At 45.7% G+C, this 16,692-nt stretch overlaps 1 protein-coding gene across 1 annotated transcript in view; it reads right to left on the bottom strand.

Moving 5' to 3' along the window:
• Positions 1–1,314: 1,314 nt before the first annotated feature.
• LOC142584959 (26S proteasome non-ATPase regulatory subunit 6-like) overlaps positions 1,315–16,692 on the bottom strand; it is a 30,614-nt gene continuing 15,236 nt past the window's right edge. The window contains exons 5-8 of the mRNA XM_075695335.1: positions 14,773–14,881; positions 9,511–9,679; positions 5,796–5,901; positions 1,315–1,425 (exon numbers count right to left, since the gene is read on the bottom strand). Coding sequence (XP_075551450.1) covers positions 1,357–1,425; positions 5,796–5,901; positions 9,511–9,679; positions 14,773–14,881 — 453 coding nt within the window. The 3' untranslated portion in view covers positions 1,315–1,356. The remainder of the gene's footprint in view (positions 1,426–5,795; positions 5,902–9,510; positions 9,680–14,772; positions 14,882–16,692) is intronic.

Genomic DNA, 16,692 nt, shown 5'->3' with positions numbered 1-16,692 from the left:
CCTCCACCTTTAGCAAAAACGTGCCGTATTATGATAGTAGTGAAGACAAATGCCGCAGTTTACACAGCATAGCCACCATGTGTTTCTATGTCACTGGCAGCTAAACACGCCCATCTGTTTCTGTCCCCTCAAAGTGGACATGGCTACTTTATTGCCACAGACTTGCCGATATGAACAATATTATTCATTACTGATACGGAAAAAACTGTTTCAATATGCGTAATTTACTCACAAAAAGAAAAAGAAAAATAGTGTTCGGCTTGTTCCGCTGGCCGCCATTTTTGTTTTGGTGTCTCGCACTGTTACAGCGGCAGCCGCCTGTTTGTTGACCTGTTGTCATCCCACAGCAAATGCGGGAGGAAAAAAATTTTTCTTTTCGTGGGAAATATAACCAGCGTAATGACCGCACCTCTGAATTTACAGCAATTTCTTTTACAAATAAGTGCAATCATTCTGCAAGGAGATATGATAGGTGTTCTAAAGTATTACAAACACTGTCGTACAAACTTGCAGACTCATGTTTATATAGTTGAGCAAAGCAGATCATACAAATTTAATGTAGCGAGCACATACACAGCGCGGGGCTCGGCCTCTCTGTACCGACGTGGGAGCGGCCCGCATCAGTCCCAGACTGATCCCTCAGGACCTAAATAAAGTTCTTCATACCATACACAGCGCGGCAGCAGAGTCCCCCATTTGACGTAATATGTGAGAAGGCGCCACTCAAACTTCTCGGTGCTAATAGATGAGACCAAGTCTTCCTTGTCCTGCGCTACATTTTTCTCCCGTTCAGAATTACTGTTAGGGCCTGTTCGCATATATTGGATAACCTACGAACGTCTCTTCTGAATGGAATGAAAACGGGCTTTGTACACAAGGGATGTGCGACTGTGGTGTCACATAGAATTCTCTTGCTTATAAAATAAACATTCCATAGCCCGCAGCTATTCAGAAATAAAGCACTTTGTGCTTGCTTCCAATGGCCAACTGCAATAACGGTTCCCACATCGTAGGAATTGTTTCAAATGTAGATTTTTACTGGTGGTACCACATAGCTCCAGCAGGGCTACATCTTTCGCTAAATAGCTGTTGAAGTGATTATTATATTAATTTATGGACCTACCGACACTTCAGCATTGCTGAAAGATGTGTAGGTTGGCATACCCAAGAGTGAACTTCCTCGCTCATCAGTGAGCTTGTACACATTGTACCCGTTGTACACATTTTTGTAAACAAGTGTAGCAAAATGAGAGGCTCTATAAATGGCATGGCAGTCCACCGCTGTGCTCCCTTCAGCTATATGCAAAGCAAATGTTGAAGTCACAAACGCATTTATTTGCCTCGAACAGGCTAAGCTTAGATGTTGGTTACACGACTCAGCTTCTGTATCCTGTTCAGCAAGATGTCGCCTTGCTTTATGCATGCCTGCAAAAAAAGAAAAGAGATTAATGCTTCATTCTGCCCATTGCAAATCATAAATCAATAAGAGAACCAAGGCACAGACAATACACAGTCCCAACTTATGGTTCACAAGTTCTGAATTCCTGCAACACAGTGCACTTCTCAACTTCCTGTACAGTGTACTGTACAATGGTTTCCAAGTACAGTACAACCTCGCTCAAACGTTCCCGTTAAGTACGTTTTCTTGGCGTCAACGTTCACAAACAAGAAAAAAAAATACATGACCCAAAAGAGTTAAGCTCATATTTTACCAGTTCATACGTTCCTCGAAAACACAATTTTTCGGCACCAACTTCAGTACGTCGCCAAGCTGTAATCGTTTGATACGTTTTCCGGCTACTAGCTCCCATGTAAACAAGAAAATTCGGGATGGAGAACAGTATATAGCTGCCCACTGCGGCAGCGTCACCGTAATACTCGCCCGCCTGTCTAATGTGAAAATGCCTACAGGCACTCAGTTCCTCATTTTGGTACCAGCAAATCTTCTCCAGGGTCATCGCACGCGGCATTCACAGCTATCGTCGCCAATCCTATTGCGATAAGCGTCATCACCTATCTGTTTCACAGCGCATGGTGCCGTCGGAAGCGTAGCGCACGCTTAAATAGGCGATAACAGAAACGCACTGCCGCTCCCTGCTGTGGACTGCGATCGTACACATTTTCCAGTCGCTAGATCCCATGTGAACAAGAAAAGGCACAAGGTGCGCGCGCGCGATAGAGAACAGTATATAGCCGCCTGTCACATGTGAAAACAACGATGCGCAGAGTTTCTTATACCAGTTCCAGCTAATCTCCGCCCAGGTTGTCGCATGCCGCATTCACAGCTATCATCGCCAGACCTATTGTGATAATCATCTTTGCCTATCTCTGACAGCGAGTGGTGCATAGTGCCATTGGTAGTGTACTGCAAGCCTTTAGTAGGCAATAATCCAAACACGCCGCCGTTCCCTGCTTCAGGCGGTGCAATATGGGCATCACGTTTCACTGGCGGCACCCGGCGTCGCCCACCAGCTCAATTTCATTTCAGTTTCCCGTCGCCCTCTTAAAACATAATGCAATAGCAAAACAACAAAATGCATCTCCGGCCACGGAGCACCACCAGCTCGACATGCATTGGCATCTCATGCCACAATGATCCGCACAAGGCTTTGCATTGCGTAGATGCCAACAATAGTCGAGTGCATCAAATTTTTTCAGCTACTTTGGATAGTACGTTTTCCCAGTTAGTGCGTTTTCCCCGCTGTTTTTTCCAAAACTTGTGAGCGAGGTTCTACTTATTATGTTGTATGCAGTTGCTCTGTGAAATGCCAAATAATATTAGGCATGTCCACGACAGCATTTTCTAGCCGTTAAAGCCACTACATTGGCTTTGTTCAAGTATCACCGCCTCACTTTGAACAGGAACGTCAAGGAACCTCAAGAACCTGCTTGCTTTACCAAATGTTCAAATGAGTAAAATAGGAAACTGAACAAAGGTTTCTGAACTGTCTCATCTACAATGGGGGTTTGAATGACATTAAAAAGATATTGTGTCAGTTGTACTAGTAGGAAGGTTGTCCGTAAAATAAGGTTCCCAATGATTTTTCACAATGAAAAACCTGTTTACTGGCACTGAATAATACATTTTTGGAAAGCTTAGACTTTCCCCAATTTTTCAACATAATTGCGGTTGAGCTCATTGCACTTTTGCATGCGGTGTACCATCTTCTTTATGCCTGAATCGTAGAACTCTCCCGCCGCACCCTGAAGGTGGCTTAAAACCTCTTCTTTCAGCTCCTCTCAAGTTATGAAATGCGTCCCACCCAGGTGTTTCTTCAATTCAGGGTAGAGATGGCAGTCACTTGGCGCAATGTCTGGGCTGTAGGTGGGTGTGTGACAGTATCCCATTCAGATTTGTTGATGAGATCATTTGTTACACAGATGATGTGCAGACGAGTGTTGTCCTGATGGAAACGCACTCCTTTCGTGAGCATGCCTCTCCTCTTGATTTGAATCGTGCACCAAAGGTTCTGCAACATCTCACGGTAGCAGTCCACATTAATTGTTGCACCGGCAGGCATGAATTCGCACAATAACCCCTTCGTGTCCCAAAATACACTCGCCATCTTTGCAGGCAGACAGTGTTTGTTTGAACTTTCGCGGCTTCGGTGACTCTGGATGTTTCCACCGACGGGATTGTTGCTTAGTTTCCGCTGTCATGTAGTGGACCCAGGTCTCGTCCCCAGTGACAATAGAGTCCAAGGATTCCTCGCCATCATTTTAGTAGGCCTGAAGAAATTCGCGGGCCGCTTCAACACGTTGCCATTTGCAGTCTTCCGTAAGCATTCTCGGGACTCACCTTGCACAAACCTTGGCATACCCCAAGTGGTCTGTCAAAATTTTGTCAATGCAGGTCTTGCTGACATCAGGGATCATCTTGCAGAGTTCCCAAACTGTCACCCTTCAATTTTTCAGCATTGTGTTTTCCACTTTCGCAATCGTTTCATCCGAAACCAATGGCCATCCAGAACACTGTTTGTCATGGACGTCTGTACGTCCGTCTGAATTCTCTGCACCATTATCGAACATGTTGTACGCTCATACACTTTTCTCCGTAGACTTCACACAGTTGGTAATGTATGTCCACCGGCGCACAAAAAACTAATCACAGAGCGTACTTCGCACCTGGCGGGAGAAGCAAGCAGGAGCACCATCTCTAATGGCTGCCAAGCCAAGACTGAGCATCGCAAACAGCTTGCCAGGTCAGGGACTGGGAGAGGGGAAACCAAGCTACATGCCAGTGTCGCCGGATCCCGCGGAACAGCGTTCCTCACGACTGCAGCTCCTCGGGAGCCTTATTTTATAGACAACCCTCGTAAATTGTGCTTCCACGATTACAAAAATGCCACTCTTCCTTGAGAGGTGGCTTGATAAGTCAAAACAAAAAGAAAATGAAAGACAGGTGACACCGCCACCTTGAAGTTCCTGCACCATTTTGCCGGGACACTGTGGATTTTGAGAGCACCTGCTCGACCCTAGCAACTATTTTATTGATAAATAAGCTCTACGGTGCATTCTAAAAGAGCAGAACAGACTGAACTGAGCAAGCTTCAAGAACTATTACTGAGCTACAATGGTCTACATATAAAAGAGTACTCTGAAATCTACGACGTAGCACTGATGTACCGTATTTACCCAAATCTACATGCACCTGTTTGTTGAGAAAATGGATCTGAAGATTGCCTGCGTGTCACAATCGGATACGAAAAAAAAAACATTCACGGCATTAGAAACAGCCTACTGCCAGGCACAGCGTCATAGCTACAGAGCACGTTTTCGTGAAGGTTGCTGTGGGTTCATTTTGCGCTCAACTACGATCTGGAGTGGTACACACGGCCACTTTCAGGGGGACGATCACTTTTGCGAGATTTCGCGTGGCTCAGCACCGGATGCAGCAGCGTATACAGCCGCCACCGTTTTTGCTGCTATGCCAAGCTCACTACTGTATAGACTCATGTAAGCATGTAAGAGCAGCAATTCCCCCCCCCCCCCATTTTGATGAGATGCGGCTCTTACATGGGACTAAACTTTTTGGTTAAAATGATGCCGGTGCAGCCAATGACTTGTACACACCCCGCATTCCCAGATGTACCATTGCATCAGAGGTAAATGTGCAGCTCTCGCCATCTAGCAGCGGCAAGCAGAAGTACACAGCGTGCAAAAATGCGATGCTGATGCGCACGCACGTCATTGAGGCACCGAACGCGTTTGCTTTTTTGTTAGAAATCATTTTTGCCAAATTTTGGGTTGCCAAGTTGGGGGTGCAGCCCTTACACGAGTCTATATGGTATCTGCGCACAGTGCCAGGAGCAATGTCAGCCACATATTTTGATAAACCTGATGCAGAGTCACGCAAAATCTCGCAAAAGTGGTAGTAGTATCTCAAAGAAATTGTTAAAGAATACCACCCCTGTGTGCTCGGTATCTGTGGCCAATGAAGTGCCAATGATGATGACAGCGCACCACTTTCATTATGAAAAAAAAAAAAATTTAATTCCCCTTCTGTGAAGGTGGCTTCTTGTTACTTCAACTTTAAGCTCACGAAAATGGGTTGTGCGTTACCCTCGGGGGCGTGTTGGAATTGTGTTGGTAAATACAGTATCTGCCCTGTGGTTCCAGCACAAAAGTAAAAAGCTGAAATCTGGCTTTCATTTCCTATTCCAGTAACCAACATCCTACTGTGAACTCAACAAAATAGAGATTTGAGAGAACACTTTATCAGTCTAAACTGATCCAGTGTTTCCCTTTGGTGTCCCTTCAAATGCGCATTGTGATACCAGGCAAGTCACCCTCACCTGATACTGATAATTCTTGCTGTCTGGTCGGTTGGTTTCTACCACTTCTCCCACCTTGTCAATCTTGCAGTGCAGTCGCCCAGCGGCGATGAACCGTGCCAGCTCCCTGCAAGCGACAAAGGTGCTACGTGACTCCATGCTCTGTATACCACATTGAACAGACAGAGTAAGCAAGCTAAAATCAAATTATGGGGCTTTACGTGCCAAAACCACGATCTGATTTGAGGCACGTTGTAGTGGGGGACTCCAGAAATTTGGACCACCTGGGGTTCTCTAACGTGCACCTAAATCCAAGTACCACGGGTGTTTTCGCATTTCGCCCCCATCGAAATGCGGTCGCCGTGGCCGGGATTCAATCCTGCGCGCTTAGCAGCCCAACACCATAGTCACTAAGCAATCGCGGCAGGTAGTGAGCAAGATAAAAAATTATACATGACTTCAGCTAAAACGAACTACAAAGGGGTCCTGTAATTAGGGAAACAGCAACCGAAGCACTCAATCATAGAGCTAGTATACTAACTTTAAAGTAAAAACTAGGCGAAACAATTGACAACTGCAAAAGCACCACCATATTGCTACCAATCATTTTTATAATGCTAAAAATGATAAAAATCTGATGCGTAAGCAAGCATATACATGTAGCATGTACGTGTGAACAATATGTAAACGTCATTCTGCATGTTTTTGAAAAATATCCGATGGCTATTTATAAAATTTCAAGAAAACTTTACAGAGTGCGTTTGCAGGCAGTTGAGCAAGATGGTGCGACCATACTGTGAAGATGCTCAGGATGGCATTTGATTGAACGTCTCGTGGTCTGCACACCTGCACAGCGTAGCAACATGGTGGTGCACCTGTAGTTACCAATTTCAATGCAAGTGTGCTACGGGAAGCTTTTCCTCAGGAGTTGGCTATATTAACTCTATTCACTCAGTGCAAAGGTAGTATTTCTAGCTACTCTTAAACAGGGAGTGCTGCACGAAACTAAACCGATTCCTTTATGTCAAAATCTGCAATAATCCTACCAGCAAATTGACGAAAACAGGGTTCATAGCAGATTTCGTGTATAAAATTCAATGGTTCTCAAGAATGTTCAAGGTGCTGACAAAGCATTTTCAAGGGTTAAAGCACCATGATGCCCAGCAACTTGAAAACAAAACACAGTCTTAAAGGGACACTAAAGGTTACTATTAAGTCAACGTGGACTGTTGAAATACCATCACAGAAACCTCGAAACGCTTGTTTCGTGCCAAGGAGAGACTTATTTTAAGAGAAAATGCGTTCTAAAGCGTCCGCGTACCTCTAGCGCAGTTCAAATCGCCCGCCCTCCGATCGAGGAGTACTGACATCATGGTCTCATAGTGACGTTGCGCCATCGGTGAGTAGAACGGCGTCCGCAGACGGCGCTACGGCTTTTCTGCGCAAAACGCGAACGCGCGGCCAGAAACAGAGCCAAGACAGAGCCGACAGCAGAGCGAAAGCGGGAGTATGGTGGCTAGCGGAAGGAGAAACGAATTACGTCCCACATTACGTCCCACGGCACACGGAGAGTCCGTTTTCGTTAAACTATAGGCTGCGGCGAGCTCGCAGCGTGGTCGGCGTGGTCTATGAGAAGCGACGAGCCTTTTCGCACTCGCAACAGGGCATAAAAATGTGCGAATCGATGCAAAACTCGGTCTAGAAACGTGCTTCGCCACAGCCAGGGCTCAATACGACCCAAGCTGGCACGACCCAGATGTCGTTTCCCGCACCGCCACCAGGCGCCGCTACTATACCTCAAACTCCAGCGCAAGACGCCCATAAGCTGGTACTTCATTCTATGACGCTAACTTCGACGCTCGTCGCAATGGACCCTGACACCGACAGATTGGCTCGCGATGGTGGGCTCAACTTCAGCGATTTGAGCACCGACGAGCGCGACCTGCTGCTGAGGGCTCGCACTGCCGGCGGCCTCGACACCGGCTCTCCGGAGCGGGAAAGCAACGAGGGCTTCCCACGACATCACATGGATGTGGCATTCTCGCTGCTTGTTCCAAATGAAAGTTTCGCGAGCCAGCAGAACCCTCACAGCACGACGCGATAACGAAACTACTGAAACTCCAAAGCGTGCGCGGCGCAGAGTCGAGCGCGCAGAGTCGAGCGAAAACGAAACCTTTCAAACACCCATATTACTGAAGGGTAACGTCAAAATGTTATTTTTTCTTAGAATCGAATAGACGTAGACAAATAACATTTTTTTCCGTCTTATAATCGAATGAAATGATATTTTTAATACGAGTAGTTGAGTATTAGTAACACAAATTATGAGGAGTCCTTTCGTCATCGGGCTAGTACCGGAATGTCGCTGGGGGGTCTCAAATCGTGTCATGCATTTACCTCAATTTCTCGGTTACTAAAGCTCTGTTCACGATTATATTGACGCCTTAGACGTTCTAGAACATTGCTCTACCACTTTAACTTGAGTTTCTGGTAACCTTTAGTGTCCCTTTAAAGGACAGGCAAGCATTCTCTTCATTGTACACGGATGCTCGTATTCCTTTTTCACATAAATCATCCTCAGGCGCCACAACCAAGATGGCTCCCTACCATAGAAATGCTAATGGAATCGGATTGGTTTGACTCTTGGCCTTGCATAAACCTTGTGGTCACCATAGTCAAATAAAATTCAATGAGCTTAAGTGAAAGCAAAATTCAGGGATTATTAAGCACTCCGTGAAACTTAAGGGAGAGCCTTCAAAATGGGCAATTCACATTCAAAGGGTTTCAAGGATCACCACAAATTTTTCGAAGATTCAGTGGTAAAAACAATGATATATTGATAATTTCGACAAATATGACACAATCTGGACTCCAATGAAGGTTCCAAAACACTTCTGTCTCTACATTTGCTGAATGGTGCAGCAATATCTTTATTCAGTCACACCCAGTTATAATGAGCAGGCTTATGCTACTAAATACGGCTTGATATATGGAGTAATTCGATATACCCAAAGTCATTTATAACGAACTTTAAATTTTGTGATGCAACTATTATGTACGAATTTGTTCTCTCTAGCAGAGAGAAGTTAGGAAGTAATATATTCCTGCGCCTTGAATTGTTCCTCAGCGTCACGAAGGATGCAATTCTCAATGCGCAAAATTGAATAGACTCGTTCCAGTTCCTTCAATGTCGACACAGTACCAGTGTAACAAATCAGTAGATGCCTCAAGTTTGTTATATCCAATGCACAGTTTGTTATGAGTGAGTTTTTTCTACGACTATTGGTGAGTAAGTTTCACTTGTTCGATATACAAAACAATTTGCTTTATCCAGGTTCGTTATGTTCGGATTCGATTGCACATCATGTTTATGGCTAACTTGGAGAAAATAGAGTTTCCTAATGATTCACTAGAAAAAAAGAGCATCTCAGATGCATAAGTGGAGCACCACAGCAGGACTATGTCTTAATGTTCCACTAACAAAAGCAGCTTTCAAATTGGAGGAGCAATACTGCTTTGCAGTGGTACTACTCTAGTACTGCTATAAAAAAAAATACATGCACTATTTTGACCATTTGTGTTGGATCGATTAAGGGCTAACGGGACATAATTAAGAGAAACAATAGGTAAATAATGGATAACATTTGAGAACAATGCCAAACCACTGTTAAATGTACGTTCGCATCAGTTCAGTAGTTGGATGTGCATGCTGTCTTGACGGAATGGGGAGACTCACTGGTCGATGAAGGCAACAGTAACGCCAAAAGCATTGGCCATGTACTGCAGGGTCAGGCTGCGGTAGGACTCCAGAAGCTGACTGTAGGCCAGGATGCGCATCTCGCGCACGTAGAAGCGAACATGTGGAGCCCACAGTCGGTCGCGCTGGAGAAGCTGCTCCACATGCGCTGCAACACATGCAACAACCAGAGCAGTGTGATTGCCTTTGTGAATAAAGAGCATAACTATAGGAAATCACAGTGCACCCTACAGGGTGTCCCAGGTATCATGCACCTCATCTTAAAGAAAGCTGAGCTACCTAGGCAGATGAATGTAAATAGTGTGTTGTACATATGTTATCATACTGTGTATTTAATTAGGTCGCAATTATTAATTACTGACTATATGAATACTTACAGCAGATATGTAAATATGTACTAGCTTTTCGAGCATATATGAAAGCACCAATTGCAGTTGTTCATGGCATGCCCTCTATTGCAGGTTTCTTTTTTTCTTTTGAACCCTTTGAGGGTCAATGCCATAAATATATGGTGGCGCGAACAAGCCCCAAATGGTCGATGCCGTACATATACAATGTCATCTGTGTGTTTAAAGAACGTGGCAATTTTTCAACTCTTTGTTGCCCATCAAGTGCTGCCACCCTGTGTGGATACCAGGAATTGGTTCCTTTTTTCTTTCGCCGCCAGCCCCATTGCGCAGGGCCATAATGAAAGACGGCAGTGCCATATTTTCATCTGGACGATGAGCAAAATGGGAAGAAGGTCTTGAATTTCCATCTCCTGCCTTTCCTGTGTTTTCCCTTATTTTCATCTAGTAGTAATTTTAATAGGAAACTATGCAGTGAAGCACCACTTGACCAAGCATTAGCTGACCGTATAAAAATGCTGTTGTGGTTGAGTAGAGAGACTCAGACGCATAGTACACAAGAACCCCGGTTATGAATCCCACGATTTCGCGACATCCTGGGTTTTAAAATGGATTAGTGCAGTCCCGGCAAACTCCCCATACAGACAATGCATTAAAAAGACTCGATTATACAATGCGAGATTACACACATCCTGTATCATATGATAGCCAGCATAAAACTGAAAGCACAACTGCGAATGCATGAGAAGCGTGCCAGCTCCCAGCAGCTCCCTTGCAGTGCCGTCCCCTCCGTAAGAAGGGACAGAGAGCCCCTTCACATGCGGCAAGCTCCAAATAGTTTCTGCTAACTTCCTTTTTCCTTCTGTCGTGTTCACTGCCCTCTCATCGATTGTTACCCTTCCCCTCTTTGCATTGCTCAACCGCCAGCCTCCCCAACACCACCTAGAACAGGTTTCAAGGTTGCAACACTCCCTGGACTCTGTGAAGATACGTTGCAGAGGTGACCGAAGGCAACCGGAAGAATGCTAATCTATCATGCACGTCCACAGTCACGCTGCTATGCAAGCATACTGCTCACATCCGAGCATGGCCATGGCTCATCAAACACTGTAATCAGCCACTTTTGTCAAACAAAGGGTGACTTGATACAAACCCGACTTTTAGTATAGGGACACTATCACCACTAGCGCAGTATTGGTTCTCACCTTCCTCGGACAGCCTTAAAGCATGTACGAAAGCAGTCATGACTGCATCGCAATTGTATACATTTAGCCGAGAAAACGTCAGAAACAACCATCTGCTAAAATGAAGTGGTCACATTAATAATATAGGTATATGCAAAAAAAGATTTAAGCATAAAATTAAGCACTTAATAAGAAGGCTTATTCAGGAGCTCCTCTTTAAATAGATGTGAATGAAGAAATTGCTGTTGTTGGCAATGCACCATTTATAAGGACGTTTGTTGCACGTAAACGTAAAGCTCTACCAACCGTGTGAAATACATATGCATGCCCATATACAAACATGCAAACGCGCACGCACACACATGAACACATGCACACGCAAACACATGTGTGCCCATGCACCCTTCTGCTGTACTTTGCATATTTTCTGCATGACACCTTCACTGGAAGTTTGTTCACATCAACAAATACAAATGGGATGAATATACTTCTTGGTGCAAGGTTACTACAATCGTAAATTCATGCAGTTCTTCCACCATGGCGCTAAATCCCTGGCATGACGTCATGGTGGTACTGCTGAGGTCTTGAAGGGACCCTGCAACGATTTTGACGATTTTGTACAAACATGCCGAATCGTCAGGGTAGGTCCTTCTGATCATTCATCGACGCATCTAAGTGCTCTGCATAAAGTGTGTAATTTAAGTGCTCTGCATAAAGTGTGTAATTTATTATAATGTTTTAAAAATGTACATGAACTCAGCCAAGTGGCAGCATGCCACTCGGCTGAGTTTTCAGCCGCCCCGACCAGGTGATACGAGGTGACCATATGACGCCAATAGGGCGAGCTATCCGAACAGCTGCCAAGGGCACGTCAACAATAATTTTCCAACTTTATGGCTTACCTGCGCTCCTACCTGGCTGAAAAGAAGAGAATCGACTGTCTAATTAGACAATCATACAAATCAGCCCTTCACCTTCCTAGATACATGGCTAATGAGAAGCTCCTAGAATTGGGAATCCACAATACCCTAGAGGAGCTTGCCGAGGCACACAAACCAGCCCAGCTGGAGAGGCTATCTAAAAGTGAAGTAGGAAGACACATACTGGAGGATCTGATGATTTTATATGGATCCACACACACCTCCACATGTAAACTTCTGCTAATATACCACAGAAATTTAAGGATGGAACCAATACCAAAAAACATGCATCCTGAACATCATAGGGACAAAAGGAGAGCGAGGCCTAAAGCTCTACATAAACGCTACTCAGACCTGCAGGATACAATCCACGTTGACGTTGCGGAATACACAAGTCGAGATGCCTTCTCTATAGGCATAGTCAGCAATCAAGGCCAGGCCAACTCTGCAGCAACAGTTAGCTGCATGCATGCAGAGGAAGCAGAAGAGGCAGCTATAGCTCTGGCTTAGAGCTGTGCACGGGCTCGGGCAAGCCGAAAGCCCGGGCCAGGCGCGCAGGCCGGGCTCGGGCCATTTGGATATTCTCTTACTCGGGCTTGGGCAGAGTCCGGGCCAGGCTGTCACGCCGGGCCCGGGCCAAGGAGGCCACATACCCAGAACTTGCTCTTCTTGCTAAGAGGCTATCAGCCATTCCGGCCACCAGTTCAAGCAGCGAACGAAAGTTCAGCGCTGCCGGATTCATAATGCAGGAGCGGCGCACTTGCCTTAACCCTTCATCAATGGACAACTTGTTATTTTTGCACAATAGCTTAGAATAACAATTCTGTGCGTGCGCTGCATCTGTATATATTCATGATTTTGTCATATGGAATGCAAGAGTTCAACATTATAAGGGCATTTAAATAAACTTATTTTCCTGATATTGTTTCTTTTTGCGTCGGCATTGCCTTATCGCAGGCCGGGCCTTAAGCCGGCCTAAGGACGAGCCGGGCCGGGCGAACTCAGGCTTCTTTAGCGACGGGCCGGACCGGGCCGCCTGTGGTAGTGTAGGGCCCCGGCCGGGCGCTGGCTCAGAACTGCAGCCCATGCACAGCTCTACTCTGGCTATCAATGGCACCACCACGAAAATCATCTTTAGCAATTCTAAAACTGCAGTTAGAAAATTTGCAGTGGCAAAATCCACAAACCCGGCCTGCAAATTCTAAACAAATATGCACCACCTGATCGCCAGATTCAAGTCATCTGGGTCCCTGCACATTCCTTGCACCCAGGAAATGAGGCTGCCCACAATTTATGCCAGAGGTTTCGTCAGCCAGGCAGTGAGAGGCCTTGAGCTGGGTTCAGCGAGGGACCGCATCCTAACGTTCAACGAAATTACTATGCACTACCGCGAAGGTAGACAAAAATACCCCCCTCCACATAAATCACCGGATAAACTGCAACAGGTTACCTGGAGACAGTTGCAGACTGGCTCATTTGCCGACCCTTACAAGTACTCACTAATATATCCGGGCCGCTTCTCACCTAAATGCAAAAACTGTGACGCCCATAAGGTGGGCCTGACACATATTGGGCAAGCGCCCCAGGCTAAAGCCGAGGGGGGAACTCCAACTTAATAACACTTCAGACTGGGAGGTAGCGGTGTCCAGCTCGGATACCACAGCCCAGCTATGGACCGTCAACTGGGCTTTGGAGATCGAAGAAAGTTAACGGCCAACGGCCACCTAATGCCGCCTGGTGGAAGAAGAAATAACCCAGTAATTCACACAATTCAAATATCTGATGGAAACGAAGATTTTCCTCCTGCCCGTTGCATTACATTCACAGTTCTTTTTTTTCCACATAAGTGGAAAGTGGACCCTCACATTACAATCAAGTAAATATGGCATTCCACCAACCAATGGACATGACACATTACTGAGATCTTGCACTATGCTAAGAGGTATTCTGACAAGTGACACAGCTCGCATTCAATACTGTCAGACTCTGGCCACCATCTCTTCCTTACTGCACCCTCACTTGTTGCAAATCTGCCTTCAGCTCAATTGTGTCGTGAGAGGGGAGGGTCAGCCATCTTGTGTAGGGCAACTGAAAGGGCCCCTCATCAGAACCTACTGCATATTTTGGTTATACATTGGAAGTTGTATTGCGCCAGTTGGGGAGCATTTTGTCGCTGTAATTTATGAAATTCCATCATTATTAGAGGAGATAGGAGAAACTGAAATGTGTGTTGCCCTGCTGCCAGGAGGCAAGCTTCACTGCCAACTAAGCACTCTCTCCTCCTGCCTTGACTAGCGTCTGCAAGTGACATTTCTTCCCTACCTTCTCCCAGCCTCGGGAAGTGTCACGATTGTGTCCTAAACTCCGCCTCTTTTTTTCTTTTGTTTTTGTTCCTTTTCTCTTGCTCTTCTCGCTGCATGGTGCCCTCCCACTGAGAGAATAGAGCGTCCTGCATTGGATGACTTACCGAGGTCACATGCCATAACCGGCGATGTTGCAGGATGAGAGGTATTCATACGTGTGACCTTGACTCAAGCGGGGTTCCCTCGGGAGGAAGGGCACACAGGCTTCTATTAGAAACTTCAGCTGCTTTTGTGCCACAAAGACATTTGATACTTTGCAGATAAAACTGCCGCCGCATTATCTACGCATTGCACTTGTCTCTTCACAATGTCCAAACCTGGTGAAGGGCCCTCTAGTGTGAAAATGCCTACTTCCCCTACCCCACATATTCCATGGCACCTGTAAGGCAAGGACATACTTAAAACAACAGGATCAAGAGCGGCTCACCAAGCTTCTTGAAGAAGATTGAATATTGACACCGGTAGAGGGAGAACAGGTACTCGCTGATATCAGGAACACCGTGCAGAACTTCAAGGATCTCAGAACCCTTCACAACCTGCACACAGTGAATGTTCCTATGAACACCTTGATGTTACAAACAGTAAGATTCACATGGAGATCAGGCTCATGTTGAAAAACCCCAGATGGTCAAAATTCATCTGGAGCTCTTCCCTACAATGTCTCCCTCACAACCCACCATGCAGTGTTGCACGGCAACAGGTGATAATTAGGGCCAACATCACGGCCAATGCCACTGCAATGCGTCTTGATGCACGTTGGCAATGAAAATGTGCCACATTCATTATGAAAGCTCATTAAATAGCTAGGTTATCTTAAATGTTAAGGTAACAACATAGCTAAACTTCACATTGCACTCGTTTTGTTGACACATGGACTGCAAGTCGAACTGAGGAAGTGGCTAGTCTGGAGGCTCCACGGAGGATGAAATGTTGTAGTCCACAGACAGCAATTAAGAGCCGTTTAACAGTGACAACAACAGACATGAAGCATGAATAATATAACATTTTGTGAAATTAAATTCTGCAGATATCACCTTTTTCTGACTACAAAAAAATTGAGGCATACTCTTTTCTTTCAAAACCTGCTGAGTCTTAGACTTGGGGGCACACTCATTTCTTACTTTGAACCCTTAAAAGCATGGTTTGGATTAACGAAACAAATTTATTAAATGATGTCCGTTAACTGCAAATGAATTAATGGAAGGGGAGTGTATTTTACAAATAATTTTCCAATGTTTTATACCATCAACTGAGGATGCTCAAACCTTAATTTTGAGCAGAAACATGACAAGAGACCTCAGTATGCAAAAAAGCTGCTTATTTGTTCACAATGCTTTATTCCTGTTTTTAATAAGCAATACCTCATACTTTGCAAACTAATGACCAAAGCTTGTTAACATGGTGAGTATACTAAGATGTGAACAACCTTTACTACTACAGTCACCGACTGTTTATTCGGACCTCACAGGGACTGCGGAAATGTCTGAATAAACAGGTGTCCGAAAAAGCAGATTAAGAAAAAAAAATGAAATCCTTTATTTCCATGCACTTATTCGGGTTCGGCAGTAGGCTTGAAGAAATCACGAATGCGCCGTTGCACGCTGTTCCGTTTACACGCAATCAGATAAGCCTGAATCTCGGAGAGGGTTGTACGGCCACTATAGGCGGCTGAAAGCACAGTCACTGCTTGTACACGCTCGGCATGCGACGGCAGCGTAGCACATGGTGCGTCATCTTCCGACTCGGAGTCATCGTCCGGCAGTGCAGCAGAAACCTTACGAATGATCTCCCCGTCGTCGAGTTCTGCGCATGTCAGCACAGCAGTGTCAGCACCTGTGAAACTGTCAAATGACACGGTGTCCGGAATCGCAATGCAACCACTGCGCAGGTCTCGGCAGAACATTTTTGGCGTCAGTAGGGAGCACATCGGAAGGCGACAAATCCTAGGCCTCCCGGCACCCGCTTGCCGGCATTCCCCAGCGCAGTCTGCGCGGGCACTGTCGGCGCCATTAGACACTTAACGCAATGTTTTCGTATGCCACGTTGGATCACCTCAACCTCGACACAGCACACAACGCGAAAATCACCACGCTGTAACGCCGACACCAGTCACACAAACGAAAAACGTGGCCTACTCGCAGCGTCATGCACGAAGAAAGAAACAAATCAGCTGCTGGATTGTCTTGACATGGCTTACTAAGCTGAGATCGGAACTGCTGTAGCCACGAACCAGGCAGAAACGACGATAATGAGCGGGGATTTGCAATAACGCCACTTCGTGGGGCAGCAAGGAGGCTCCGTTCAAAACAAAAATGGCGTTCAGCAAGTCGAACCATGCACCGGTCAG

The sequence above is a fragment of the Dermacentor variabilis genome, chromosome 6, assembly GCF_050947875.1.
Source record: "Dermacentor variabilis isolate Ectoservices chromosome 6, ASM5094787v1, whole genome shotgun sequence".
Lineage (NCBI taxonomy): Eukaryota > Metazoa > Arthropoda > Arachnida > Ixodida > Ixodidae > Dermacentor > Dermacentor variabilis.
The sequence above is the reverse complement of the archived record's forward strand: the minus strand, read 5'-3'. Positions and strand labels throughout refer to the sequence as shown.